At 53.4% G+C, this 27,081-nt stretch overlaps 11 protein-coding genes across 11 annotated transcripts; 7 read left to right on the forward strand and 4 right to left on the reverse strand.

The window, feature by feature from the left end:
* Positions 1 to 284: 284 nt before the first annotated feature.
* Positions 285 to 2,483, forward strand: CCOS01_16018 (uncharacterized protein; the record flags this gene model as incomplete). Its single annotated transcript, XM_060464156.1, has 2 exons — positions 285 to 915; positions 979 to 2,483. The coding sequence occupies 2 exons, from the start codon at positions 285 to 287 to the stop codon at positions 2,481 to 2,483; spliced, it is 2,136 nt and encodes a 711-aa protein (XP_060305211.1).
* Positions 2,484 to 3,371: 888 nt separating this feature from the next.
* CCOS01_16019 (AP-2 complex subunit sigma) lies at positions 3,372 to 3,963 on the reverse strand (the record flags this gene model as incomplete). The annotated part of the gene is made up of 3 exons (XM_060464157.1): positions 3,372 to 3,701; positions 3,782 to 3,851; positions 3,932 to 3,963. 3 exons carry the CDS (start codon positions 3,961 to 3,963, stop codon positions 3,372 to 3,374), a joined length of 432 nt encoding a protein of 143 aa, XP_060305212.1.
* Positions 3,964 to 5,637: 1,674 nt separating this feature from the next.
* On the reverse strand, positions 5,638 to 9,376 carry CCOS01_16020 (PCI domain-containing protein; the record flags this gene model as incomplete). The annotated part of the gene is made up of 6 exons (XM_060464158.1): positions 5,638 to 6,603; positions 6,663 to 6,966; positions 7,071 to 7,400; positions 7,979 to 8,172; positions 8,232 to 9,176; positions 9,218 to 9,376. 6 exons carry the CDS (start codon positions 9,374 to 9,376, stop codon positions 5,638 to 5,640), a joined length of 2,898 nt encoding a protein of 965 aa, XP_060305213.1.
* An 848-nt stretch (positions 9,377 to 10,224) lies between these two features.
* CCOS01_16021 (ubiquitin-conjugating enzyme) lies at positions 10,225 to 11,190 on the forward strand (the record flags this gene model as incomplete). The annotated part of the gene is made up of 5 exons (XM_060464159.1): positions 10,225 to 10,362; positions 10,517 to 10,573; positions 10,632 to 10,696; positions 10,761 to 10,985; positions 11,067 to 11,190. The coding sequence occupies 5 exons, from the start codon at positions 10,225 to 10,227 to the stop codon at positions 11,188 to 11,190; spliced, it is 609 nt and encodes a 202-aa protein (XP_060305214.1).
* A 1,428-nt stretch (positions 11,191 to 12,618) lies between these two features.
* Positions 12,619 to 15,588, forward strand: CCOS01_16022 (kinesin heavy chain; the record flags this gene model as incomplete). The annotated part of the gene is made up of 3 exons (XM_060464160.1): positions 12,619 to 12,741; positions 12,812 to 15,234; positions 15,342 to 15,588. 3 exons carry the CDS (start codon positions 12,619 to 12,621, stop codon positions 15,586 to 15,588), a joined length of 2,793 nt encoding a protein of 930 aa, XP_060305215.1.
* A 1,007-nt stretch (positions 15,589 to 16,595) lies between these two features.
* Positions 16,596 to 17,785, reverse strand: CCOS01_16023 (ubiquitin carrier protein; the record flags this gene model as incomplete). Its single annotated transcript, XM_060464161.1, has 2 exons — positions 16,596 to 17,552; positions 17,645 to 17,785. The coding sequence occupies 2 exons, from the start codon at positions 17,783 to 17,785 to the stop codon at positions 16,596 to 16,598; spliced, it is 1,098 nt and encodes a 365-aa protein (XP_060305216.1).
* A 732-nt stretch (positions 17,786 to 18,517) lies between these two features.
* On the forward strand, positions 18,518 to 18,634 carry CCOS01_16024 (uncharacterized protein; the record flags this gene model as incomplete). The annotated part of the gene is made up of 1 exon (XM_060464162.1): positions 18,518 to 18,634. The coding sequence occupies one exon, from the start codon at positions 18,518 to 18,520 to the stop codon at positions 18,632 to 18,634; it is 117 nt and encodes a 38-aa protein (XP_060305217.1).
* Positions 18,635 to 19,365: 731 nt separating this feature from the next.
* CCOS01_16025 (uncharacterized protein) lies at positions 19,366 to 19,623 on the forward strand (the record flags this gene model as incomplete). Its single annotated transcript, XM_060464163.1, has 1 exon — positions 19,366 to 19,623. One exon carries the CDS (start codon positions 19,366 to 19,368, stop codon positions 19,621 to 19,623), a length of 258 nt encoding a protein of 85 aa, XP_060305218.1.
* Positions 19,624 to 19,947: 324 nt separating this feature from the next.
* Positions 19,948 to 21,197, forward strand: CCOS01_16026 (leucine carboxyl methyltransferase; the record flags this gene model as incomplete). The annotated part of the gene is made up of 2 exons (XM_060464164.1): positions 19,948 to 20,320; positions 20,374 to 21,197. The coding sequence occupies 2 exons, from the start codon at positions 19,948 to 19,950 to the stop codon at positions 21,195 to 21,197; spliced, it is 1,197 nt and encodes a 398-aa protein (XP_060305219.1).
* A 708-nt stretch (positions 21,198 to 21,905) lies between these two features.
* CCOS01_16027 (uncharacterized protein) lies at positions 21,906 to 23,660 on the forward strand (the record flags this gene model as incomplete). Its single annotated transcript, XM_060464165.1, has 2 exons — positions 21,906 to 23,292; positions 23,362 to 23,660. 2 exons carry the CDS (start codon positions 21,906 to 21,908, stop codon positions 23,658 to 23,660), a joined length of 1,686 nt encoding a protein of 561 aa, XP_060305220.1.
* A 799-nt stretch (positions 23,661 to 24,459) lies between these two features.
* Positions 24,460 to 26,412, reverse strand: CCOS01_16028 (major facilitator superfamily transporter; the record flags this gene model as incomplete). Its single annotated transcript, XM_060464166.1, has 6 exons — positions 24,460 to 24,698; positions 24,778 to 24,908; positions 24,959 to 25,146; positions 25,241 to 25,564; positions 25,649 to 26,125; positions 26,206 to 26,412. The coding sequence occupies 6 exons, from the start codon at positions 26,410 to 26,412 to the stop codon at positions 24,460 to 24,462; spliced, it is 1,566 nt and encodes a 521-aa protein (XP_060305221.1).
* Between the last annotated feature and the right edge of the window lie 669 nt (positions 26,413 to 27,081).

Here is a 27,081-nt window from a genome sequence, read left to right on the forward strand (position 1 = left end):
AACACATTTCAGAGCAAAGCGGCTCCCGAATGAATTTTTTCCCCCAATCTCATCACGGTCTTTTGCTACTCCGTTCAAAGTCCACTTCTTCCACAGCAGGCCTTGCTCTGTGCACTGCTTTCCGACCTAGTCTTTTTCCATATCCAGTCAATTTCTAGCTTCGGAAGGAGCCAGGAGAATCCCAAGAGGAGCAAGGAACTTCGCAGCAACCTCACCTCTGAAAGGCCAATTTTCTATCTCGACCTTTGGCAAAGAATTTCCCAACACTTCCGCAGCGGACAAAGATGACGAATCTAAAGCTCCTCATCTTTGGGATGCACCCTCGAGAGTTCTACAGCCTGAACCAAAGAGATATCGAGTGGGAATTGACTCACCGACACTCAAAGGACATTGATGACGAGACACTTCTGGAACTTTACACGAAGTGGCTTGCCAGGCAGACTCCTTTTCTGGGCCTTACAGATCACACAGCCTCTTCCAGGGTCATTCGAGATGCCTGCGACTACCTCAGCTCTAGGAAGTACGAAAAGCATCTTGTGCTCAGCGCCTTCAACCAGCACAAAAAAGACTACCTCAGAGACCGACCTCAGGATAAGCGGACCTTCAACCTTGCCAGACGGGACATCGAAATCAACTACAAATTGCGTGGTGTCCACCACAAGGTGAAGAACTCATCTGCCACAAAAGAGGCATCCTTGGCCGCGCGCCTGCCATATTCACCCCTACCTGCTGGACTTTACACCCAAGCGAGCGAGCCAGTCCCCGAAGTTCGGAAATCGGGAAACATACGCCCTGACGCTGAAGATTCCCGTCCCAGTCGTCGGCGGAAGCTCGTTGACCGATCGCCTGAGACTTTGTCTTTGAACCAGCAGAAGCCTCATGCTGGCTACGTATGCAATCGCTGCGGAATACCAGGTAGCTGACAATGAAGCCAAGAAGATTGTCGTCGGAAAACTAACGAGGGACTTGCCAATACAGGTCACTTCATTCAGCACTGCCCCTCGACCAAGCCTCTTCTTCATAAGAAGTACGTCTGCCACATCTGCGGAGAGTGTAGAGATCACCTTATCCAGGACTGTCCTCAGAAGAGGGCCAACACTTCCACTGCTTCCCTCCGACAACGGTCTCGGAACACGGCGATATCGAGCGAAGACCTGAGACAGAGCTCATCGAAAAAGCGCAGTCACTCCAGATCTGTCAGCCAAAGTTCCAGCATCAATGGACGCTATATGAATGAGGAGCGAGCCCGACTTTTGCAATCTAGCCCTGACAGCGACCAAGACGAATCACCGAATTTCCAAAAATTCAGTGTAGGTCCTCGTCAGTCTGGAAGCAACTCTCAACCACTCGGACATCGACTTCGTTCGGACTTTTATCGCCCTATCGACTTGAACCTTGCGGACGATAGTAGCCGTCCCGAGAGACCACGCCAACGCGTTGACACTTATCGCCCCAACGACACTCGTCAATTCATCGATACGTACCGTCCTGATACTTCCAGCCGTCTTGACGATACGTTCCGCTCTGATGAGCATTCTCATCTCAATCTTGCCTATCGTCCTAAGGAATCGGAGAGAACTGGTGCCTTGGGCCTGAAAAAAGCCATAGAGCAGAGTCTAGATAGAGAATTTGACGAGGAAGAGGCGAAGCTTCGATCCCGCCTGACCAAACGGCACACTGACGGCAGACTCTCTCCTTGGGACGATATCGAAAGACCGGCGAAGAGACAGCGGCACGAACACCCCTTTGCTGGCGGTCTCCCTTGGGACGACGTTGAGATGCCTCCCAAAGAGGAACACCAATCTGCTCTCATGGGCCGAACTATGCAGAGCCTTGGAGCTGCCAAGAAAGACTTGGACGTCGGCACAGAAACGAAGCCAGCTGGCGCATCCGAGAATATTCCCGTGGACAAAGGCGGAGCTTTAGACTCAGCCGAAGACATGGAGCCTGGAAGAGTAACTGACTCGCTGTGGAAGCAAGCAAGCATGGAGTCGGACGAATTTTTCGCGGCGTTAGGAAGAGAGCTTTTCTTCCGGGCGCAGCCAGGTGCCTTCGAGATCATGCCTATCACTCAGTCGAACGATGGAAGTATGGTCATGCAGTCCGCTTCTCCGCCGTCTGCGACTTTCCAGGAAGAAATTATCATGCCCAGAAACCTCGATTCTGATGATTACTACAATGGCAACACCGACAACGACGATGCTTCCATGGGAGATGCCCCTGACGAGATGGGTCAGGCTCCAAGCACCCCCATCGAGGTGAACCATGGCTCATCTCATGCGGAGGAGGTTATTATCCCTTTGCAAACCTTGAAGCCTCTTCATAGAGGTTCTCCGTACGATCCTCACGTCTTGGCTCTGTTCCGAAGCAGGCGGCACGAGAACGTTTACGTCAATATTGCTCGCCGACGCACCGCTATTGAGATTGATGAGGCTTGGGAGCCGGAGGAGGAACACTCGGCCACCTCGAAAATAGATGAGTAGCCTTGCATTCGATGGCTGCTCAGCTGGTTCCAGTTCGTCCCGGTCTGGCTATGATCGGCCAGATACTTCTGTTCTGAACCCGGCACCAATTTGCGTACCTTTAACATTCTTATCTGTTTTTCGTCGACTTTGGAGCTGCGGATCTACCATTTGCCAAGACACCTTGGCTCATGATAAGAAGCCAGCTCTTCCACCTCTTTACCATTCGCGAGGTCAGCTTGTGTTTTCCGAGCTCGGCCGTCGGCTTTTTCTTCTTTTCTTTCCCATGCGTCTGGATTGCGTTCCATAACTTGGGCAAAAGTTTGCCTCTGAAGCCTCGCCCGAGTTATGTTTCCTCGGGACTGGGGACCAGAGGGCTTTTCTTTGGGCCTTTGGGTGGTTCCGTGGTATTTTGCATTTGGGCGTTCGGATGGATGTGCAACCAGGTCACATTTGCCGACGGGGTTATCTATCTAAGGTGCCGAAGGTGTATCTAGGATGCTCCCAAGCATCTAGTCACATCATCTCCTCCAAGATTTGCCCAGCAGGGTTCTTCAAGAACAGCTGGGTCGAGATTCGTGAGAGAGAAGATGATGCACCGTTTTCATGATTTCAGTAGGGGAGGTTGTCCCTGAAATTCCTTACATAGTATTTATTCCCACGAAATCAAAAGTTTGCCAATTGACATTGCAGCCAGTCGCGTAGGTATCGCTCTTGACGAAACTCCAGACTCCGGCCAACCCATACGCCCATATATGACAGTGCAGAAGTCCGCCAGTCTCCAAACGTGATTAAGCCTCAGACTGAGAGTAGCGTGACCCAATCCAGTCTTCTACAACACCGTACCGTGCCGGCAATCCCACCTCCCCTCCCTTCCCTAACAACACCAACACACAGCCAGACTTCCCTTTATTCCAATTTATCCAAGTGTTCTAACCTCGTCAACACGACCTGCTTGCTCGTCTCCTCGATCTCGCCGGCCAAGAACACCTCGTCGAGGATGGCGTAGACCTTGTAGAAGTTGAAGACGAGGTCGAGCTCGCAGACGTTGCCGAAGAAGGCGTCGAGGACCTCGACGAAGAAGTGGATGGCCTCGAGGAAGGCGAGCTCGTTGTCGTTTGTGTCGACGCAGGCGCAGAAGAAGAGCCCTGCGTAGCGGCGGTAGACGATCTTGTTGTTGCGGAACTCGACGAAGTTGGATTGGTATTTCTGGTCTCGGGGGGCGACGAGGCGGTGGACCTGTTTACGCGGGGGGGAGGCTGTTAGGATATGTGTGATACGGAATGGTCGGTCTGATTGGGATTGGGCGGATGTCGTACCTCGCCCTTCATCTTGATCTTTTCATCGTCACTGTAGGGTGCGTACCACTTCGCGAGACGGGTCTTGCCCCTGGATGGCGCGAAAGGGGGGAATATGTCAGCGAGAGACCCTTTTATTACACGTTCCGCATTGGAATTGACTGGACATACTGGCGATTCTGGATCAGGATGAATGAGAGCATTTTGGCGACGTCGGCGATATTCGCATGTCGGACTCGTGGATTACTTCAGATCCCCGCGCGTGTGCTTCAAGTTTCGAGATGTTGAAGTCGGCGGCCACGGAGCTTCGGGTGTGGGTACGTACCGGGGGGTACGGGCGGGTGCTGACAGCTTTCAATCCATCAGCGGACAGTGGTTTCCCTTTCCCCTGAACGACCTAACGGGTCCGAGTGGGGACTGAGGCGTCGAGATGGGAAGGTGTGGCACGGGCAGTGTGGCACCGCGATGTGAGGACTACATCGTCCTCCTCCTCGCATTGTTGCTGCTCGAATGGCGAATTTACCACAACCTACTGTTAATAAGATAACTTATGGGGAAAATGCGAAGATGTATCAGATTTCAAAATCTGCAGTCTACGCCATTCTGAGTCTTTGGAAAAAGACGTTATTTGGGTAAAGTATCTGTTCACCTATCAAGGTCAGTTCTGCTCAGGGCGATGTAATCCTCACACCTTGCGTAGTCCATCTAGAGCAGGCAGGCAACTGAGGCCAAAAGTAAGGTTCCTTCCTACCTAGTGCAACTTACTTTACCTTGGTGGAAAGCCAAACGCAGTCTCTCTACCCGACCTTGTGGACTTGAAGTGACAGAAACCTATATAAACCCCCTCTAGCACGCCCATCCTTCAAATCTCTTTTTCTTTCCTTTCTTCTTCATCCGAGTGCAAGGGCATTTCGCGTATCCATGAGGATCAGTCCTAGATCGCGTTTTTGCTAGTTGAAAACTATCTTCGTAGTTTGGCTTGTCTCCTAGTTGACCTAGGTCAGCTGGGGAATCTTTGGAACCTACCTTTCTCTATTGAGAATGCTCTTTTTTTTGATTCTCATTGCTTGCGGCCCCTTGTTTGGGTCGTGGTGAAGGATTTTTGTGTGTGGTGCTGGATTGATGGCTATCTACCTTGGACATAAAGTGCGGATGGCTCTGTCGCTTGTCGTTGGGTACCTTGGAACGGTGTTTTGTGATGCTGTCGGCGTCTGGTTGTGATTTCCAGATTGATGTGTCGTTGATCTTTAATCTCAACTACGCTGCAAGCATGTCTCTATCTTTCTATGATACCTTGTAGATAAAATTTGAGAATAAAGACTGACCTAGATATCCGTAAACTGTGAGCATCGCTAGTGACATGTCCATTCTCTCATTGCAATTCATTCTTTCTTTGGATTCAGAGTGAGCTGATTTGGGCATCGATACTCTTCGCCGTCCTTCTCGCCTGTCTGGTTGATGTTGTTGATATCGATCTTGGCCTGCCGCTCCCACCGCAGCCATTGATCAAGACCCCCCTCGACAATACGGGGGTAAAAGAAAGCTGTCGAATGTTGGCGACCATATCAATACTGAGACTCTATGTAGTGCTTGGCGTTAGTCCTCGCTCCTGTCCATTTGCATGAACATAGACCATCACTATCAGGATGTCATTTGCCGAACATTGCCCAGATAATCAGTTTCAGGAGTGTATTTGGAGAATATTAGTTGGAGCCGTCAAACTTAGCATGGGAATGTCCAGTCGTGGATGCGAATAGGGTATCATTTCTGCTGTTCCATGAATCGGTGATCTCCTGCATCTATACAGAGAAGCCATGTTTCCCCAAAAGCGCTTTCAAGCTCGCTATTTGAGATAGCCCCGCAACGATTGCTTCATTTCAACCCTTCACCCACCCAGGCACATGATCCAAATCCAGATCCTCCTCGTACTGCCTCTCCCGAATAGCCGTCCACGGCGTCGGCCACCCAGCCAACACGGGACTCTTCTTCGTGGCACCCATGACGGCGAACCTCCCCTGCGAGTGCGCAATGAAGCCGTGCATGAAGCCGAGCTGGATCAGCACCGAGACGTTCATCTCCACGTCGTCCATCTCCACGGGGGAGTTACCCCAGACCAGTCCCTCGTTGGGGCGCAGCTTCTTGGGCCCGCCAGGCGGCGGGACGAGCGTCGAGGCCGCGTCGTGGCTTACTGCTTTGAGGAAAGCGGGGGACGCTGTCGACGGTGCGAAGGAGGAAGGCGACTTGGAGGGGATGTAGCCTTCGAGGCGGTGTTGGAGGTACTGGGACGTTGCGTGGAGGTCCGCGAGGTCCATTGTTGCGGCGCGTCGGTTTGTGTTGGAGGGGTTTGCGTCGTCTTGGCCCGGAGCGTAGGTGAGGAGAAATGTTCTGCGGGAGAGGGAGCGCCAGAGCAGAGGTCTGAGGCGATGAGTGAGAACGAGGAGGAGGCCCTTATCAAAGAGATATTTCTCGTGCTGGGCCAGCGTCTGTTGGAAGAGGACAAAGTCTCCCTTGCGGATCGCTTGAATCAGTGGTTGGTAGACTGGTACGAGGGCTGATGCCTCAGGGCGAGAGAGCAGGAGCTGGGAGGGTAGACGGCCCAGCAAGAAGTTGCAAGGGACGAGGTAGCTGAGGACCAGGGCGCGATGAGATATGAGGGGTGGTGGGATCTGAAGGTAGGCCTCTTCGAGACAGAGCGCTGCGCGGAGGAAGTGACAGTTTGCGAGGTTGAAGCGGCCTAGGTAGTAGAGGAAGTTGACGCGCTGTGATGCCGGATAGAACGATAATGGTGGCGAATTTGTGGAGATATTTGTGAATATTTGTTTCGCAAGATGCGTTCTCCGACACTGTAGGCATCCATCAGTTAACGCGCTCGGAGTTTTGGGAAAGGAAATTGAAGACACACGGCGAAGAGGAGCTTTAGCACTAGGTTGGCGAACATGTAAACGCCAACCTTCTTGCCTTCCGGCTTGCTGTACCGCGCGCTAGAACGGTCCGTAAGGCAAGTGGTGAAGATCTTTTGAATGATCTCAGCCGAGGATTCGGCAATGGACTTGCGGTCGTCGGCGTCGACGTTACGGATGTTGCGCGTAAGATCCGGACGCTTTGACAACATCATTGTCAGGCGCGACAGGGACTCGCAGAGGGAAATTGCCGTCTTTAGTAGCATACCTCCATAGGTAGGGTGGGCAAAGGCGGTACTACAGGAGCTGTGTGGGTGTTAGCCGATTGCTCTTTGACTATGAAAGGCGCGGTCGAGGACCATGAGATCTGCTTCAACAGAGCTGATGAGGAGTTCTCATCGGTGACTTACTTTACCAGCCCACTGAGCAACGTGTGCGCACCCAAAAGGTCATCATAGTCGACGTCGCGCCAGAAGACCATGTAGTCCTTCATAAAAGTCACAAAGCCGGGCCACGGTGAGCCCTGGCCCTCGGGCACGTCGTCCTCTTCGGGGAGGCATTTCTCTATCGTGCTCTCGAGCGCTGTGCTGCTTGTCCCGTTGGAGCCATGCCGTGATGAGCGGAACTGCGTCCGCAGCTCATTGGCGAGGGCGTGATATTGTTGATTTGCATTGGGCTCGACGAGGAGCCAATTCCGGAGCTCGTCGATGTTTTGAGCACGGACGAATGTGCGGATCTGGCTGAGGAATTGAATTAACAGGGACATCGTTGGCACGGAATTGAAAAGCGCCAAAAGTGATGCCTCATTCGGGGAGCGAGGCGAGGCCGCGAATCGTGAAAGAAGAGGTGAGGAATCCTTGCGGGTTGTGGTGAAGGTGGAAGTCCAAGGTGAGAGAGCTCGAGCCAGACAAGGTGAAGTGAGTAGAGGTGGATTCTTCGGTGTACGGGGAACAAGGGTACGTGCTCGGTGAGTGGAGCCGTACATGGAGCTGGTCGGTCGTCACTTTTCCTGGGTAGCTTCAACATACTTTGTCAAGAGTAACATTTACGAATGATCTGCGTCAAGTTTTCTACATGGGATATCGCATTTCCAAAAGCATCCGAGCACAGTCTGCTTTTCCATTTGAATTCCAGTTTTTCACAATTTACGCCCTCTCATATAACGCGCCGAATCCGCTTTGATCATCCTAACCTGGGCGGAAGGTAGCTTCTAATTCGCGCATGAAGGTAAGCATCTTGTGCATGCCACTTCCCTTTTTCACCCAGCCTAGACGCTGCCGGGAAGCCTACCCGCGACGATGGACACATGGCCAATTACACGGACTCGACACGCTGCACGACGATCGCCGTGGCCGCGCCGCCTCCGTTGCAGATGGCTGCAACACCGTATTCGCCAGGCTTCAGCTGGTGCAGCAGAGTGACGATAATTCGTGATCCGGAGCTACCCAGGGCGTGGCCGAGGGAGATCGCTCCGCCGAGAGGGTTAACCCGAGCACCCTCCAATCCGAGAATCTACCCAATGGCTGTTAGTCGCGTTTCATTGATTGACTGATTGTGGACGCTTATCATACCTTTTCGTTTGCCTTGATGACAGCGGCAAAAGCTTCGTTAAACTCCCATACGGCGACTTGGTCTTTGGTGATACCCGCTCTCTCAAGTGCGATGGGTACCGCCTTGGCTGGAGCGATGGGGAAGTCGATAGGATCAACCGCGGCGTCGGCCGAGCCGCAGATCTTTGCCAGCACTCGAGAATCGGAACCGTATTTTTGCGCAATCTCCTTGCTGCCCAAAACAAGTGCACTGGCACCGTCGTTCAACGTGGAGGAGTTGGCAGCAGTGACAGTGCCGGTGCCGTCGCGCACAAAGGCCGGTTTCAGGGTAGGCACCCTGTCGAACTTGACGTCGAGGTATCCCTCATCAGACTCAATAACTGTGTCGCCCTTCCTTCCGCGAACAGTAACAGGAGCGATCTCCTCGGCAAAGGCGTTGGCTTTCCACGCAGCCTGAGCGCGCTTGTAGGACTCGATAGCGTACTCGTCTTGCATCTCGCGAGAAATATCGTACTTCTTAGCCGTGTTCTCGGCGCAGTTGCCCATGTGGAATTTGTCGTAGACGTCAGTCAACCCGTCCTTGATCAGGCCGTCCTCCATCTGGACATGCCCGAATGGCGGCAGGCTAGAAGCGCGGGGCACATAATAAGGCACCCTCGTCATGTTCTCCATGCCACCAGCAACCTGCGCCTCCGACAGACCGAGCTGGATGTTTTGTGCGGCAAAAACAACGGCTTTCATGCCGGATGCGCAGACCTTGTTGATGGTGATCGCTTCCACACTAGACGGGAGACCGGCAAAGATCAGAGCCTGGCGAGCCGGCGCCTGCCCAACGGATCCTTGTAGGACATTACCCATGTACACGTCGGTGATCTTGTCGACGGGGACTTTGGACTTTTCGATTGCGGACTTGATGGCGACGGCGCCCAGCTGCGGCGCAGTTACACTCGTGAATGAGCCATTGAACTGTCGGCCGTGTTAGTTATGAAAGCTTTGCAGAAGCTTACTGAACCGTTTGTTTTTGCCTTTGCTGTCGGTGTTCTCGAGGCACTAATAATGTATGCGTCCCGAATCTCTTGCCGAAGCGCAGCTCGCGTGGAGAACTGACGGGAAGCTGCTTGCCTAGCCAATTGGCTAGGAAGCCTCGATGATTGTCTGATAAACATGGTGGAATATGTTACAAATGGTATCCGATATTTCGCAGCAAAATAGCACAAAGTGATGGCGACTTGAGACGATCTTGCAGAGGGAAAAGGGAGCAAGAAGAAAAAGATAGGAAGGTGGCTTGACAGTTTACTTCGAGAGGGATGAAGCGAGCATGTGGAAGGCGCGGGATGACAATACCCCAGGTTCTGCGGTCTTCCTCGGCTTAAGAGGGGGGTGCCTGAGAGGTACAAGGGCGGGGCCGAGCTTCTAAGTGAGGAGTGAGGTCACTTCCCAAGTTTCCCCCAGGTCCTTGGGGGAACCGATCCCCCACCCCGGACCGTGGAAGTAGGGCCAATTCCGCTCGGAAAGCTCGTCGGGCCAAAGGGGTGGAACCGGTTCCGGCTGCTGCTGCACCGATGCCACTCTTTGCCTGCATTTTGGATGTCATTTTCCCCCGGAATTTCGCGGCATACGGATGATCACCGTTATGGCAGTCCTGCAGCGCAACCATAAATATTGAACAAGCCCACCTTCAAACAAGGTCTTAGTCTGCGCAAGCGGAAGAAAAGCTACACCCCGCCAGTATGCGAGTTGATGTATTTGAGTATCTTTCTATATGCTGCCTCTTAAGGTAAGTTAGGTGCGACGCTCGCCGAAATGACAAAATAGCAAGCGATATGCATGAATCCAACCCATTCGAGTGTCTGTCAGAAGCATCCAGTTGAATAGTCCAGTTTGCGGCCCAGACGGTGTCATGGAGAGACGGGAGGTTTGAGTCGTCACTTCCGCAGGCGTTTGGTACCTATCTTATTGGAGGCTCTTGAGTGTCATTCTGTTATCGGGTGATTCGCGCTTAAAATCGCCCAATATGATTGGACCAAAATGTAAGACCCACTCACTGGCCCAAGCGGAAGGCGGTGGTGAAGGCGAGTGCTTCCCGCGCCATTCTTTTGGACTCTCGCCCGTGATCCATACGACCATTCTACAACTTTCTCCATCACACATCGTAAGTGACGGAGATTTCCAGAATTTTCAGCATTCTCGATACCCAGCGAGGACATATACGCCGATTCCTCACGCTTTGAACCGACCGCCGGGTTCTCGTCCGTCCCTCCTCGACGGCAGTTGCGATCCTCTGACCCCTCAGTCTTGGTAATCAGTCACCGACCGCCACCATGTCTACCGCCGCCCGCCGTCGCTTGATGCGCGACTTCAAAGTAAGCTACGATGCTCAGAATGCCGTTATCTTTTGTTTGATCCTAACGCATCGAGTAGCGTATGCAGACTGATCCTCCCGCTGGCGTTTCTGCCTCGCCCGTCCCCGACAACGTCATGACCTGGTATGCTCGACCAAACCCCGAGTTTCCCTAATGTGCCAACGGCGACTGACAAGGCATGCTTTAGGAACGCCGTGATTATTGGTCCCGCCGATACTCCATTCGAAGACGGTACCTTCAGACTCGTTATGCAGTTCGAGGAGCAGTACCCCAACAAGCCACCTGCGGTCAAGTTCATCAGCCAGATGTTCCACCCGAACGTCTACGCTACTGGAGAGCTTTGCTTGGATATCCTGCAGAACCGCTGGAGTCCCACGTATGATGTCGCGGCTGTGTTGACGAGCATTCAGAGGTGAGAGATGTCCTGCTCGAGAGATCTCGGGTGCCACTCTACAAGCTCCGGAGCTAATGTTTGGCTAACTCGGATCATTAGTTTGCTTAACGACCCAAACACGGGCTCCCCGGCGAACGTTGAAGCGTCGAACCTCTACAAGGACAACAGGAAGGAGTACACGAAGCGGGTTCGTGAGACTGTCGAGAAGAGCTGGGACGATTAAATCGACATGATTATCACGACACATACACACGACAGTTATGAACAAGAATGTCCGCGCCTTACTTCAGCAGGGTATGGCTCGTGTAGGAATAAGCTGCTGGGCTGTGAGGGGATGCTAGAGGGCCGAACGAGGGGCAGATTGACATAAGCTACACCCAGGGCTGACCAGACAGATGTCTTGATCTTCTTCGCATTAAGCAACTGGGGTACCCGATGAGGTGGGAGTGGGGGGATTTGGCGTTTCGGCTCGTGCTGTCCTCTCTAAGTGGCTTTTGGGGCGACCCCATGTTGCGATAGGCGTTTCGTGGACGTGCTTTGCTTTTCCTATCCGTTGAGTCACCCGTCGTCGGTGACGTTAGGTTCGTCTTCATCTGGCTTTACAGGGGAGTTCGTGGGAAGTGCATTTGGGACCTCATGAGTAGCGAAATACCAAATCTGTTGAACAACATGCGGCCCGTAGTTGTTTATTATGAATTCACAGGCGAAAGCGGAGCAGTCCACCATGACAAGACTCGCCCAAAAGGCCAATCTCCAACTCTCAGTCCACTTGGTCAACCGTGCAAAGTGCAAACTCTCGTCAGCAAATCTCTGTCGCGTGCTCGGCCGGACGTTCCTCTAATTAGTGTGCAATGCGCCGGGCCATCTGTAGTACCAACATGCCTGCCCGTCATGGTCAGTGTGCAAGTGCAACCAGTCCCGTTGGGCACTGCATGGGCGATGCGTTCTGCTGTATCCGTCCATTCCAGCAGTAGAACAGGGGACTTTACCCATCTGGGATGGGGACCCCTCGGCTGTGCTTTGGGAAAGACGACGAGGTGGGGATGAAACGACCAGCGTGAAATGACCATGGCAGGATGGGATTGGTTTGTTTTTGGGCCTGACTACCTACCTTACCTCACCTTAGCAGTGACTTGTGACTTTCCATGGGAACTGAAGGAACTGTGGGAAGGTACCCGTGGACCTTACTTCCCCCCCTCTGCACCTGCATTCTGTGCTTTGTCTTGCTGCCATCAAATAATTCTACGCGATTTCTAGCGCGTCCCGTCATTTGCATCTCAACCCCCCAAGAGCCCCCCCAAAACCCGTTTCCCAAACAATACAACCCACATCTCCCTCCTCTCTCGCTTTCTGACCGACTGCCTTTCTGGCTGCTACTGCTGCTGGTTTGTGCTGTCGCTGTTCCGTTCTCCTTGCATCATCGCCCTGCAACACCTGCGATATGTCATTCTAGCAGCCTTTCCACATCCGCACACCGTCATTTCATCCCACCCGCCTTGTTTGTGTGTGTCCTTTCAACACAACCCCCCGTTGCCGAGCTGCGGCCGCCGAGTGCCTCGCAACCACAAAACCCCCTATCTCGCAGCATCTTGTCCCGATCGCAACCTCACGACCCCGGCTTCGACCTCGCTTGGTCTGAAAACCCATCACCATGTCTGGCGCAAACAACAGTATCAAGGTTGTCGCCCGATTCCGTCCACAGAACAAAGTGGAACTGGCGTCGGGCGGCCAGCCCATTGTCTCCTTCAGCAGTGAGGAAACATGTACTCTGGACGTAAGTGCCTCTCTATTCGGTGCTTGATATCGCGCGTGCGGGCACTCAGTTGACAAATATAATTCTATAGTCCAAGGAGGCCCAAGGCTCCTTCACCTTCGACCGTGTCTTCGACATGGAGTGTAAGCAGTCCGATATTTTCGACTTTTCCATCCGATCGACCGTCGATGATATTCTCAATGGTTACAACGGAACCGTCTTTGCCTATGGTCAGACGGGTGCCGGAAAGTCCTACACCATGATGGGTTCCAGCATCGACGACGAGGAGGGGCGAGGTATTATCCCCCGTATCGTCGAACAAATCTTCGCCAGTATCATGTCTAGTCCCAGCACTATCGAGTACACGGTTCGAGTCAGTTATATGGAAATCTACATGGAGAGGATTCGCGATTTGCTTGCGCCTCAAAACGACAACCTTCCCGTCCACGAAGAAAAGAATCGCGGTGTCTACGTCAAGGGCCTTCTCGAGGTCTATGTCTCCAGCGTCCAGGAAGTCTACGAGGTTATGAGAAGAGGTGGAAACGCCCGAGCCGTTTCTGCAACCAACATGAACCAGGAATCTTCCCGCTCGCATTCCATCTTCGTCGTCACCATTACCCAAAAGAATGTCGAGACCGGATCGGCAAAGAGTGGTCAGCTTTTCCTGGTCGATTTGGCCGGTAGCGAAAAGGTTGGAAAGACCGGTGCCAGTGGTCAGACGCTGGAGGAAGCAAAGAAGATCAACAAGAGTTTGAGTGCTCTCGGAATGGTCATCAACGCCTTGACCGACGGCAGATCATCCCACGTCCCCTACCGCGATTCCAAGTTGACCCGTATCCTCCAAGAATCTCTTGGAGGTAACAGTCGGACAACACTCATCATTAATTGCTCTCCCAGTAGTTACAACGACGCTGAAACCCTTGGCACCCTCCGATTCGGTACTCGTGCAAAGGCAATCAAGAACAAGGCCAAGATCAACGCCGAGCTCAGTCCCTCCGAACTCAAGGCACTGCTCGGCAAGGCCAGAGGCCAAATTTCGACTTTCGAAACGTATCTCTCAAATTTGGAAGGCGAAGTTCAGCTCTGGCGTGCCGGAGAGGCCGTTCCTAAGGACAGATGGGTGGCCCCCTTGTCCGCAGATGGCGTAGCTGGGACTAAAGCCGAAGCAAAGGCGCCTCGTCCTTCAACACCATCCCGCCTCCTACCCGACAGCAGATCCGAGACCCCAGCCATCTCCGAGCGGTCAGGAACACCAAGCTTACCACTCGACAAGGATGAGCGCGACGAGTTCCTGCGCCGGGAGAACGAGCTCCAGGACCAGATTGCCGAGAAGGAGTCTCAGTATAACGCAGCAGAAAAGACTCTTCGGGAGACCAAGGAGGAGCTTGCCTACCTCAAGGAGCACGATGCGAAGACTGGGAAGGAAAATGAGAAGCTGAACGGGGAGGTGAACGAGGTCAAGATGCAGATTGAGCGACTTACCTTTGAGGGCAAGGAGGCGCAGATCACCATGGATGCGCTCAAGGAGCAAAACGCCGAGCTGACTGCGGAGCTGGACGAGGTCAAGCAGCAGCTTCTGGACGTGAAGATGAGCGCCAAGGAAACAAGTGCCGTCCTCGATGAGAAGGAGAAGAAGAAGGCTGAGAAGATGGCCAAGATGATGGCTGGCTTCGACCTCGGGGCCGATGTGTTCAGCGACAACGAGAAGGCCATCTCGGAGGCTATTTCCCAACTGGAGGCCCTTCACGAGGTCAGCTCCACTGGCGAGGTTGTCAACCCAGATGAGCTTCAGGCTCTGAAGTCACGCTTCGTCGAGATCCAAGGAATCGTTAGACAAGCTGAGCTGTCTGTCTACAGTGCTTCCTCGAGCGAAGCAGATGCCCGTCGCAGAGCCGAGCTCGAAGACCGCCTCTCGGCTCTTCAGCAGGAGTACGAGGAGCTCTTGACCCGCAACCTTGGGGAGAACGATGTCGAGGAGATCAAGGCTCGCCTGGAGAGTGCCTACTCCAACAAGCAGACCACGTCCATGGAGCTTGTTGATGAGCTCAAGGCCGAGATTGCCCAGAAGGCTGCCGAGAACTCCAAGATGAAGACTCTTATCGAGGATCTTCAACAGAGAGTCAAGGCTGGTACCGCCGCGCCCATGGCGAACGGCAAGTCGATTCAGCAACAGATTGCCGAGTTCGACATTATGAAGAAGAGCCTTATGCGCGATCTTCAGAACCGTTGCGAACGTGTGGTTGAGCTCGAAATCTCGCTTGACGAGACAAGAGAGCAGTATAACAACGTGCTCCGCTCATCCAACAACCGGGCCCAACAGAAAAAGATGGCCTTCCTGGAGAGGAACCTTGAGCAGCTTACTCAGGTTCAGCGCCAGCTCGTCGAGCAGAACTCGGCACTGAAGAAGGAGGTGGCCATTGCTGAGCGTAAACTCATTGCTCGTAACGAGCGCATCCAGAGCTTGGAGAGCCTGCTACAGGATAGCCAGGAGAAGATGGCTTCTGCGAACCACAAGTACGACCCCCTTGCGATCCATGTTTCTGTCTACCCTTCAATCTCTCAATCTCTGTTGTCCATTTCTGCTTTGCGCCGTACCAGTGCTAACGATTCGTACCCTATAGGTTTGAGGTTCAGCTTGCTGCTGTCAAGGAGAGGCTAGAGGCAGCCAAGGCTGGCAGCACTCGCGGCCTGAACTCTCCCTCGCTGGGCGGCTTCAGCTTCTCTGGTGCTGGCAGCCGCATCGCCAAACCCCTCCGTGGCGGTGGTGCTGATAACCAGGGACCTTCCATCCCTGTCATCAACAGCATCCAGCAGAACGAGGGCAGTGCCGGCAAGCGAAGCAGTTGGTTCTTCTCTCAGAAGTCTTAAGTTGCATACCGCATGCCCTGTTATACCCTTGATTCTTGGGGCACCCTGACGTCGAGAGACCGTACAGGGAGGTACGCCCTCACCCTTCGAATAGACACACGACAACGTACAAGTTAGATTACAGCTTGGTGCGGACTAGACCACTATACCCCCGCTGTGTTGATCCTGGCGGCGGCAAGACTCCCTTGCTCTTCACAGAGGCCTTTCTTCACCTTGGATTTTCTTGGTCAGTATACTGGAAAAGAAGAAGACGACGAAATTCGCAAAAGATTCACATGCAAGCTCGAGCACAAATTACGGAACTGGGACAGAAGAGGCTTCCCTCTCTCTTTTGATGTTGAATTTTCTTCTTCCTCCTTTTCTTTTGTTTGGGCGGGTCTGCATTGCTGTTGGATTCTGGCTTGACAAGCAAGTTTCTGGGCGGTCTTTTGTCATTTTCGGTCAAGAAAGGAGGATTTTGGTGGCCGTGGGAGGGGGGAGGGTCGAAGGGAAATGATGAGATCCCTTTTGTGCGTGTGAGGGCGGACAACCGACACCACGAGAACATACAGGATGGATGAGAAGAATGGCTGACCAGGCAAAACATTTTTTGCCTTTTCGCCGCCGCTGCTGCATTGTCTGGGGAGTTGGTATTGTTCACGAAAGGACCTCACTACTTATGAAACCCAAGACATTTGACGGTTTAATGACACTAGAAAGAAAGACTTTAGCTGCTCACGTTCTGATGATGATTATGGTGATGCAGTGATCTCAATCTTTCAATCTGTTTTATTTGGGGTATGGAGTTGTGATCACAAGACACAAAGCAGAGACTATCCAGCTAGCTAAGAGACGATTTAGTGCATGGTGATGCGCAAACACAACTACAGCCTATCAAGCTTTATCCGCTTTCTTCCCATCAACGCATCCTTGCGAGCCTTGAAGGGGGTAACCGATTACATAAGTGCAATTGCCGAAGAGTTTGAGAGAGATATGGCGCCTGTAGATTTCATATGCTAGCCAAATGTTTATTTAGCGAGCTTGCTGAAGACGATAATCTCGGGAATGACAACGGCGGCCATGAGCGCGAAAGCGGCAAAGGAGACGGCAAAGATCTTGACGTAGAGGATGACGAGGCGCTTCCAGGCGTTGCGGGAGAAGCCGCTCCAGGCGTCGTCCATGGTAGCGTAGCCCTTGCCGCCGACGACGCGGGGCTCGACCTTGCCCTCGAAGGAGCGGTCAAAGGGGATGATGGTGTTTGCCTCCTCGGGGATGAGGGAGGCCTGGACGCGGACGAGGACGACGTGGGCGGGGATGACGATGATGATCTGGAAGGCGATGCTGATGAGGGTGATGACGATGCTCTTCCAGGCGTCGGAGCTCTGGGGCTGGGAGACGACCGAGTTGGGCTTGCCGAACTGGAAGTTGGGGAGGTCGAGGCCGAGGGCCCAGCCGACGGCGATGGGGACCCAGGTGGCGACCTGCTCTGCGAGCCAGTAGGCGGCGACGGGCTTCGCGGTGGCGTCAAAGGTACGCTTGAAGGGCGGGAGACGCTTCCAGAAGTAGTCGGAGCTCGAGGGGGTGATGACGATGTGGACCCAGACAGCGGAGAGCTGGACGAGGGCGAGGGCGGAGAGGAGGGTCGCGAGGGAGGCGAGGATGTCCGGGAGGAAGGAGGAGAAGATGCCAAAGAGAAAGTTGGTCGCGAGGGCCTGGACAAAGTAGACGCCGAAGCCGCGGAAGTTTGAGCGCCAGCCGCCGTAGGTGGTCAGGAGGCGGTTGATGGAGCGGATGGAAGAGGTGACGGTGGTGGGGCGGCCTCCGGTCACCTTAGTCTGGGGGACGGGGCCGTCGGGGCGGACCTCGGGGCCGGCGGAGGGGATGGCGCCTTCATCTTCGGCGAGGTTGACGGGGTCGTAGGCGGGCGGGTTCTCGTCCTCGACGATGGCGAAGATGGGGTAGACCTGGTGGAGGGTGTAGGATGTCTAGACAGTGCATGTGTTAGCGATAAAGGGTTCATCATATGAAGAGCCAGACTGAAAGTGGCCTCGGAAGGGAGGCGGGAGACAAGGCTTACCCAGAGAATGATGGGGAGGAAGACGATGAAGTCGGCGAGGAAGACCCAAAAGGACCAGCCGGGAAGCTGGGGTTCGCGAGGAGTCTCTTCGACGGCCCTCTTGTAGACGGCGTCGGCAAAGTGCTGCAGCCGCGTGTACATGTTTGCGATTTGCTCGGCTCCCAAAATCAAGACAGCAATGATGATGATGCTGGGAAAAGTACGAATGTTGGAGTTTGAAGGTTCTTTTAAAATGAAGGGAAAGAATGAATCGTTGGGAAATGGAGGGGTGTCAGACGTCAAAAGGGAAACGAGCTCTAGGCGGCGATTCACTTGAACATGTCACTGGTCACTGCGCAGCTCCTGCGCCGGGGGGTCACCTCACCTCAATCTACCGGGCGAGGTACTTTGTTGTGACGCGTGAGACGCACTGGGGAGGAAAGTACCTTGCAGAGGAATTACTACCTTACCAGTACCTAGGGAAGTACGCCACCCAGGATCTTGGGGAGGCGTGGATGCACGACCTATTAGTGGATAGCGGCAGCTTTCCACCAGGCAGCAGGCTGACACAGCCACTCTCCGTGCCCCACTAAATCCTTCCACATCGGACATTTCGCCTCCCAGCAGCCAACGGAATGGGCGGTATCGTGGAACGGAGTAATGGCGATGCGCCGCGCCATACGGTCTCTGATTCTCGGACAAGCGAGGAATAAGCGACGAGTGACGAAGAGCGAAGACCATTGAAGCGATTCTCCGGATCGAAGCCAAGATTATGAACGTAATTAAGTTGTCATTCCATGACCATCCTGGCTTTGAGCGGTACCGCTGGGCAGGGCTGTTGAGCTGCTGGAACTAGGTTTCTGTGCCGCCAGCTTGCATGCCTGCTTACCTGCAATGTCTACAACTTCACGCCGGCTCGCGCTTTTCCACTTGCTTCTTCCATTTTGTTCGTCGAGATCAGGGCAACGTTTTGGCGCCCGGCCAAGGTTGACCTTTTTACGAGGCTGTTGACTTTGGGATATTCGACGCTTGCGTCGCCTTATTCCTTGACGGCTCTGTTCGCCATTTGGTCTTTTGGGGGAGAGGAGGCCGCCTGCTTGAAACCTGTTATTTGGCCTTTCCTTTCTCAATTTGTAGCATCCTATCTTTGCATGATTGGCATCGGACTCTGTTCGTCGGTTTCGAAAAAGTCTCTATGCCATCCGTGACATCGGACGATCCCTCCAAGAAAGTTTGCAGACCATCGAATAACGAGCGGCGCGTGTTCTTGAAGCCTATTCGGCCATTAGGTGCCCAACCCCGACATATCCGAAAGGATTCGGACATTTAGTTTGGGGTCCTTTCAGACACTGGCCCCCTTAGAAGTGTTTTTGTTGACGATGTCTACCTTACAACTCATTGGTAAAATGTTGAGCCATGCACGCTCGGTGTTGATTGTACCTTTTGGTCACCACGTTCCGAGAAGACTACATTATGATTCGAGTATAACTCATTAAAACCGAGCTTTGAGGTTCTGGCATTCGTGTCTGCATGTAGACTCCTCTCAAATTGGCTCGACAGATCTGCAAGCAGTTGTGTTAGTACCATTGCTGTGTAGATGTTCTTCTCGCTGCCATGTCTTGATTTCGTTGGCAAAGTGTATGTTTCGGTGACTCGGAATGTGATGTCATTGAGCAATCAGTGTCAGACTTTGTAATCCTGATCTACCAGTGGTCGGTCCTGTCAACTCATCGGATGCCATCATGCTTTTGGCTCTCGACATATTCTTCCTAATCATGGTACCAGGTAGAACGCTTTTCGTGTGGGCTGGAAAGAGAGAAATGAATGGATCCGGTCCAGGTAATAGTCAATCCTGGGTGATTCATTCCACTTCAACGCCAAAGGTGTTAGGTAGCTTCTGCATCTTTCTGATCCTCGGCATTCGTAAGCAGCGCTCTGATAGATGTTACATATTCGACAAGTCTTGGGTTTTCAGATCCGAATGCTCGTACGAGAGGTGAGTGCTGAAAAGGGCTTGGGTGTCTGGTATGAGTGAGTAGTGGTTTCGGCGATCTAATGCTCGGAACATAGGTACCTAGTCAAGCTTGATGACTAAGAAGTCAGTCAAACCGACAACCAAGTCTACAGGAACTTCAAAACTTACTCTAAGTTTCGAAGACTATTGCGGATATATCGTTAACTCTTAGCAAAAGATGGAAGACGACGTTGCGGGGAGTGCCAGGCACCGGCCCTTAGTGGACAACGGAGTCGGCTCCGAACCGTTAGAAGCGTCTAGGCACGGGCCATACCCTATTCCACTGATTGACACGCAGCGTTGCACTACGATGCCCCACCTAACAGTTTCCCTCCTACGTCACCCGCACCTACACTCACTAACGCTGCTCCCGGAACATCTTCCACCTCACGGCCACTCCCCCGCAACAACATACCTCATGTCTGGAAATCCAATACCGAACCTGCTCTCACTCCGCGGAGCGAGAGGTGGCCGGGTTGGTCGCGGGCGCGGAAGAGGTCCCGGCGGCGGCCCCTCATTCTCGGGCCCGACTCACGATCAGACGATTCAAGGAACTGACGATGACGCTGCCGGCTCACGTTTGAGTTCTGTCAATGTGGGATATCTCGCCGACCCATACGCACACTTCTTTGTCGATAACATCAATGGACCCCCTCCAAGGAGACTCCCCATCATCAATCGAGGTCCGTGTCTCTGGTCTGCTTCCGTCGAGTATGGAGGTTGACCGCTATCTCAGGCACTTATACGAGGACCGTTGCTCTCGATAATCTCATTGACAGCTTCTTGGACGAGTCTGACAGTGCGCAACCCGGTTCAAATGAGAGACAAATTATTTCACTAGGCGCTGGCACCGACACACGCCCATTCCGTCTCTTTCCCAGGGCAAAAAGGCCTCAGCTGGTCTACCATGAGATAGACTTCTCAGTCACAGTTCGCAAGAAGGCACGTATAGTGCAAGCAGCCCCTCCATTGCGAAACATCCTCGGAGTCCCCTCGGTCGAGGAAGACGGTTCATGGAGCTGTCAGCCATCCGCGTCAGACAAATACTATTGTCATGCACGGGATCTCCGAGAAATGGTGCAAGACGGCGCAACACCTCTTGCGGGTATCAGAACAGACATTCCTACTCTACTCATCTCAGAATGCTGCCTCTGCTACCTAGAGACATCTATAACGAAGCAAGTTGTATCTTTGTTTGAGCAAAAGATTCCGAATATCGCCATTGTGGTGTACGAACCAATCCGGCCTGACGACCCTTTCGGCAAAATGATGACCTCCAACCTCGCAGCAAGGAGAATACGCATGCCTACTCTGGAGAATTACAAGCTGCCGCAGGATCAGACGCAGCGTCTCCGCGATGCAGGCTTCGAACACGCCAAGGCGCTGACCGTGGAACGGATTTGGGAAAGCTGGGTGCCAAGTGAGGAAAAGGAGAGAGTGGACCGTTTAGAGGGCCTCGACGAAGTGGAGGAGTGGAAGCTGTTGGCTGACCACTACGTTATCGCATGGGGATGGAGAGGCGCCGGATTTACGATGGGAAATGCCGACGGGGAGCTGTGAGTGACCCAAGCAAGCCGCAAGACAGCTGTGCCGCTTCGCTTAAGCAGAGACATTATTAATTGAGATGTGTCTCAAACCGGCAAACCAACGCTGAACTGTCAGCTACCCCCCTTTCTGACAGATGATTTATTCCCCCTTCGTCACCAACCTAATTGAGGCTCTGCTTGGCTTCTCGGACTTGGATTTTGATGGTTCTCTCTCGAGTCACCATGATTACGGGGACGTTGCATGCGTGGTCCTAGGAACCTCTCCCAGGTCGTCTCTTCCGAGGTAATCACGTCTATCATTAGTACTTTGAGCAGCCAAGCTGCAGTTGGCCGCTGTAAAAGCAGAGCTCACCTACTTTGACGGTTTAACCCAACTATCTCGGCCAACACCTTCCCAGCCCGGCGTCTTTTCCGTTCCCGCGTCGGTTGGAAGCCGGCCCACGGCTTCCGACTTCCTGATTGTCGTTGGTTGGTGACGGGCTTGGTGTGCGTTCTTGCACCAACCAATCCTTCCCTTTCCCTATCAGGACTCCAAACCCACTCTTCTCTAGCAAACAATGCAAGTGAGCCAACCTCGCCCGAGAGGTGCTTTTTGCCTCATCCAACACGTTTCTGTCTTCTGTTGACGCAAGCCCACCCGCGATGTCTCTGATTATCCTTCTTCATCCTCGCCGAGTGCTTCTGTTTCGACTGCGATATCTACCGAGCGACTGAAGCGACAATGGCCGCGAGAATACTAGACATACTTCCGGCTGAGACTCTCATCAGCATCGCGGGGCATCTCGACGGCATTGCCGGACCGGATTTGTCCTCCTTTTCCCTCACCAACAAAGCCTTTCATACCGCCGCCGCTTGCTTCTTGTTCCGCGACATCCACATCCTCGTCAAGCATCCTCGGAGACTACAGCGCGATGTCGATTCCTGGCTCGCAATTCTGGGACGCACAAACTCCGCCAGGCATGTCAGGCGCCTGAAGATGACCTTCCTGGACAAGTCGCTCCCTCACAGTGATCTCTACTCGCCTGATCGACACATGATACTACCGGTTCCAAAGGAAACCTCGTTCGATTTCAAGCATAGGTCGCCCGAGAACCGACGCCTCCGCGATGCCTTTGTCGATCCCGAAGCCTGGACTCCCATGATCAGACTGCTCGAAGCCCTGCCCGGACTGACCAACATGGTCATTGAACATGAGAGCAGCTTTTCGCCTCTTCTCCTCGAAACCATCCGCACGCATCACCCAAGTTGTCGGCTAGAACTCAATGGTTTCGATCTTCACTGCAGCGAAGGCGCTGCGATCAATGCGCATGATGTTGCACTTCTACTTGCACCCCAATTGCATAGCATCTCTATAAAAGAGTATTACCAGACGTCCATTGCACATACAAACGAATCGGTCATGCTACGTCTCATCGGAGGCCTATCACCGAATCTCAAGACAGTAAAGCTGGAACCATTCTTCGGAGGCAGACATAAGCGAAAATACGACGCAGATTTCGAGAATGAGTTGCAAGCGTTGATCGCGCAAATACTCAACCACAGTCTCATACCTGGAAAGGATCTGTCAAGGATTTCGAAGTCACCAGAGCTCGGTTCACTGCGTTCTCTGACACTACAGAAAACCAATCCCGATAGGCTCATGGCGTGGTTCAGGGCAACGGACTTCGCGGCACTGCGTCATCTGAGATTGACCGCAAGTCCTGGAGAGTTACCATGGCTTACAACGCATGCCAGATTCCACAAACTTGAAAGTCTAGAGTTAAACTACAATGAAGTTGTCGTTGACCCCCGACCTGCTTGGGAGGGGGTCGCGAACCGTGGAGACGTCGCTGTTGAGTTCCTAGCCATCATGCCAGCCTTAACATCCCTCTCGCTCGAGGGCAGAGTACCTTCACCAGCCGTCCAGTTTGCGTTGTCCAAATTTGGAGGATGCCTGCGCAAACTAAGCATTCGACCCTCCTACGGCTCTCATTCCATGCAGGAGTATCCCAGAATCGCGCCGCAGGACTTATGCGTGCTATCTAAGACATGCATGTGGGTGCAGGATCTGACGGTCACGATCACTGTACCTACGTTCCAAACGAGCTCACCAGAGATGATAGAGGCAAGTGAGTGTCTTGGGCGGATGCGGAGCCTCCGAAATCTCTACCTGACACTTCGACATTCTGAACTTAAAGTGCGGGCTGGAGATGGCGGGTGCAGACGAAGAGCTCGTGCGTATCAGAGAAAACTCGAAATGACGATAGAGGCAGATGCGGCGGGGGTGACACCCGCGGAGGTTGCCAAGTCGGTCTGGGAGACAATATGTGGACAAGGCTGCCGCTTGGAGTTACTTCAGCTTGACACTATAGGTGACTGGGGTGGCACACGCAAGTCTGACCGTGTTCATCAGATTCGTAGAGTCGGAGCCATGGGTGAAGGTTTGGTGGAGACCGCCTTATTCCGAGAGAACGGGAAACTATTCTGGAGAGACTGATCCACAAGAGTACTTAGATCTCATCATCGTCTTCGCTAGAGGCAGAGTACATCTGAAACTCGACGTGAAAGTGCGGATATCGTTTGCAAGGACCATGTTGGGGTTGTATATAAACGAGACAGTTTGTACTTGATTTCACTTTAGGACGTATTTGCCAATTTTCGACATTGGTGTCTGTGTGAGCTATACCCTATATCGAGTAACTTTGTCTCTGCATACAATTCAATCATCTTGACCTATTAATGGCTCCTCTACAATAATGTTAACGCCTCTCAAGAGCGGCGTATCTCCGATTTCTATGGAACGCAGCACTCAACGCCTCTGCAATGCGAAACTGACTTATCATTGAATGAGCACTACTTCATCGGGTAAGTACTCGTGCCGTTATCTGCGTTCTGGAGCCCAGAAAGTCTCAATAGGCTTGATTCATTTTGGTAGAGACTGCTTGACAAGAATCGTCCTCGTACCAGGACTGAGTTCAACTAGAAACATCACTTCCGATAGACACTTGGCACAAAGGGTGTTCAATGATCGTTCCAAGGCACAGGAGAAGCTTGTTGCTGACCTTTTGGCGGGGTCTCTGACATCATCCATTCTCAACTCGAAGCTATAAGGTATCTTTACTCGTCAAGGCCTTCCACAGCGGGGAACTCCCGTCCACCAAGCCATCACCATAATTGAGGGGTCCATCTCTCAAACTCGGCCCAGCACAAAAACACAGAGAAGCTGCATCTCTCGCCACACAGAACAGACAAAAAGCGTAACAAAAGACCCATTCATCATCAGCCCATCCTCTACTTCAGTAGATGTACCTGAACCCAGCAGCCCTCCTCTCCTGCTTCAGATCGACGGGCGCGGCCTTCTCGCCGCCTCCCTCGGCCAGCGCCGCGGCGTCGTCGAGCTCGGCCTTTTCGAGCTTCTTGTTCTCCCACTTGTGCAGGTAGCGGAGGATGAGGGCGAGAATGGCGACGAGGACGCAGATTGCCGTGTTGGCGCTGCCGCCAGGGACGTATTGGGGTCCCGTGCTGCTTGGGTACACTTGGGTTGGTTAGTCAGTCTAATCAAGTACCGCTTGTAGCGTGATGGGAAAGAAAGGCTGTGAGAACTATCAACGCACTGTAAGATCCGTAGATTGTTGCCGTGTTGCCAATCATGTTGGCGATGGCGATGCAGGCTGAGCGCTTGACGAGTGGTCGTGGGAAGGAGTTTGCTACCCAAGAGACGATGATTTGATCTGTGGGAGTTATACTATTGTCAGACGCTATTCTTTCGTTGCTGGGGAGACTGCATCAGAGGACTTGCATGCGGAGATGGCGCCCATGGGCATGAGGAACATGGCAAAGTATCGCGCGCCGAGGTTGCTCGAGCCGGTGGCGATGGCGTTTCCAGTGGCGGAGACGAGCGTGAGGCATACAATGTGAAGAGAACGGTCTTTAGTCTTTGCAGAGGACCAAGTGACGCAGAGCGAGATGAGGAACGTTGCGGCCTGTGGAAAAGGAGATTGTGAGCTTGGATATCGTCCCCGCGCCCCAGTCTGGAACGTAACCGGAGATCCCATCTAGGAAAGAATACAAACATACCCAAGCAGGCGCAGTCAGCCAAAGCGTCGTGATCTTGCCGTAGCCCAGCGTGCCGACAATGGTCGGGAAAAAGTACTGAAACGTCTGCGAGATGAGGGAGACGTGCTGCATCAGGACAAAGATGTAGAGGCGGTAGTCCCGCACGGCCATCTTGACGCCGTCGAGGACGCTCTGCTCGCCGTACGTATCGGCCTCCTGGATGTCCTCGATGAGGCGCCAGGCGGCGTAAGCGCGCTCCTCCTCTGAGAGCCACTTGGTCGTGTGAGGGTAGTCAGGGAGGATCCACATTGCGACGAGGGAGAATGCGATGGCTGCTACGCCTTCCTGCGTCGATGTGTTTCCATGTCAGTCACTCTCTCTCTAGAACGCTTTGGAATCGTTCCCACACAAGAGACAGGAATGACTCACAATGATGAATAACCACCTCCACCCCGCGATCCCCAAATCCCCCTCCAGACCGCCGAGGATGCCCGCGCCAAGGAGCCCGCCAAACATGTTGGCGAGGGCGTTGCCGGCGTAGAGGTAGGCGATGCGGCGGGTGAGCTCGGCGCGGGTGTACCACGAGGACATGAGGAAGACGGCGCCCGGGAAAAAGGGGGCCTCGACGAAGCCGAGGAAGAAGCGGATGACGATGAGGTGGGTGAAGGAGTCGGCGGCGGCGTTGCAGGTCGAGACAACGCCCCAGAGGCAGCAGGAGGCGGCGAGGTAGAAGGAGGGTTTGACTTTTGTGAGCAAGAGGTTGGAGGGGAGCTGCATCAGGAGGTAACCGACGAAGAAGATTGAGGTGGCGAGGTTGAAGTCGGTTCCCGTCATGCCCAGGTCCCGTTCGAGGGTGCCCTGACGGGCTTGGGCTAAATTAGAGCGGTCGAGGAAGTTAAGGAGGTACTGTGGTTTCGCTTCTTGTCAGGACTATTCGAAACTTTTGATAGAAAGTTTTGTTTGTGCGTTCATGTTTTGAGACTCACCATGACTACGAGGGTCGGCATGAGGCGCCGGTCTACACGACGTAGGAGAGTCTTGTCCATGGCCTTATGCCAGGCCTCATCCTGGCTCGTGAAGTGCTGAGCCCATTCCACGGGGGTCGGGTTCGAGGCCGTGGGCTTCACTACACTCTCGGTCTCGCCCTTCACAGTATTCTCATCCTGTTCTACGCTGGGCTTGTTAGTCTCCATGGTGCCGGCGACAGCTTCTGTTTTTTATCTATATTTTCCGGAGGTCGTCGATGGTATGGCGCGGGGGAAGACGATGAGTGAAAGGTTGGGATGACCTTGAGAAGCTTAAACCCAAGAAGGAACAAGATGAGGTAGTATAGGAAGGCAGAACCTCTCTGGTATAAAGCTACTTTTTAGTAGGATTTCCGTTACCCCGTGGGGAAGAGGGGGCAACACGGGAACTAATTCAATTGCATGGGGAAACGATGAGGGGAAGCTTGCGGTATCAAGCTCGGTAAATGGACTACCGAAGGGAGTTGATGCAACGATGGAAGCGGCATTCTCGCCGATCTCGAGCGTGGGGTTGAGGAGGTTGGAGTTTATGACGCGTGTGTCGCAGGCATCGCATGCGGGTGAGCTGCAGATCAAAGCGACCACGCGCAACTCCAATTCGTCCGACGCACGCAACCCAAGACAATGGGCTTTCTCCACGTTTCCACGTTTCTTTTTGGGAGCCGGCATGAAAGCCGGAAGGGCTTGTTCAATCTCAAGGGTCATCTCATCCCCAAAGATGTAGTCTGTGGATGTTTAACCTCTGTTTGCATGAGCGGGCAGTCGAGATCTGATGCGCGTGCCAATCAGATGAGGTTGTGGGCGGCCGATCTCTCAGGGTGTGTTTGGAGGCAGGGA

Source organism: Colletotrichum costaricense (assembly GCF_030867565.1).
Source record: "Colletotrichum costaricense strain IMI 309622 chromosome Unknown Scaffold_27.1, whole genome shotgun sequence".
Taxonomy (NCBI): domain Eukaryota; kingdom Fungi; phylum Ascomycota; class Sordariomycetes; order Glomerellales; family Glomerellaceae; genus Colletotrichum; species Colletotrichum costaricense.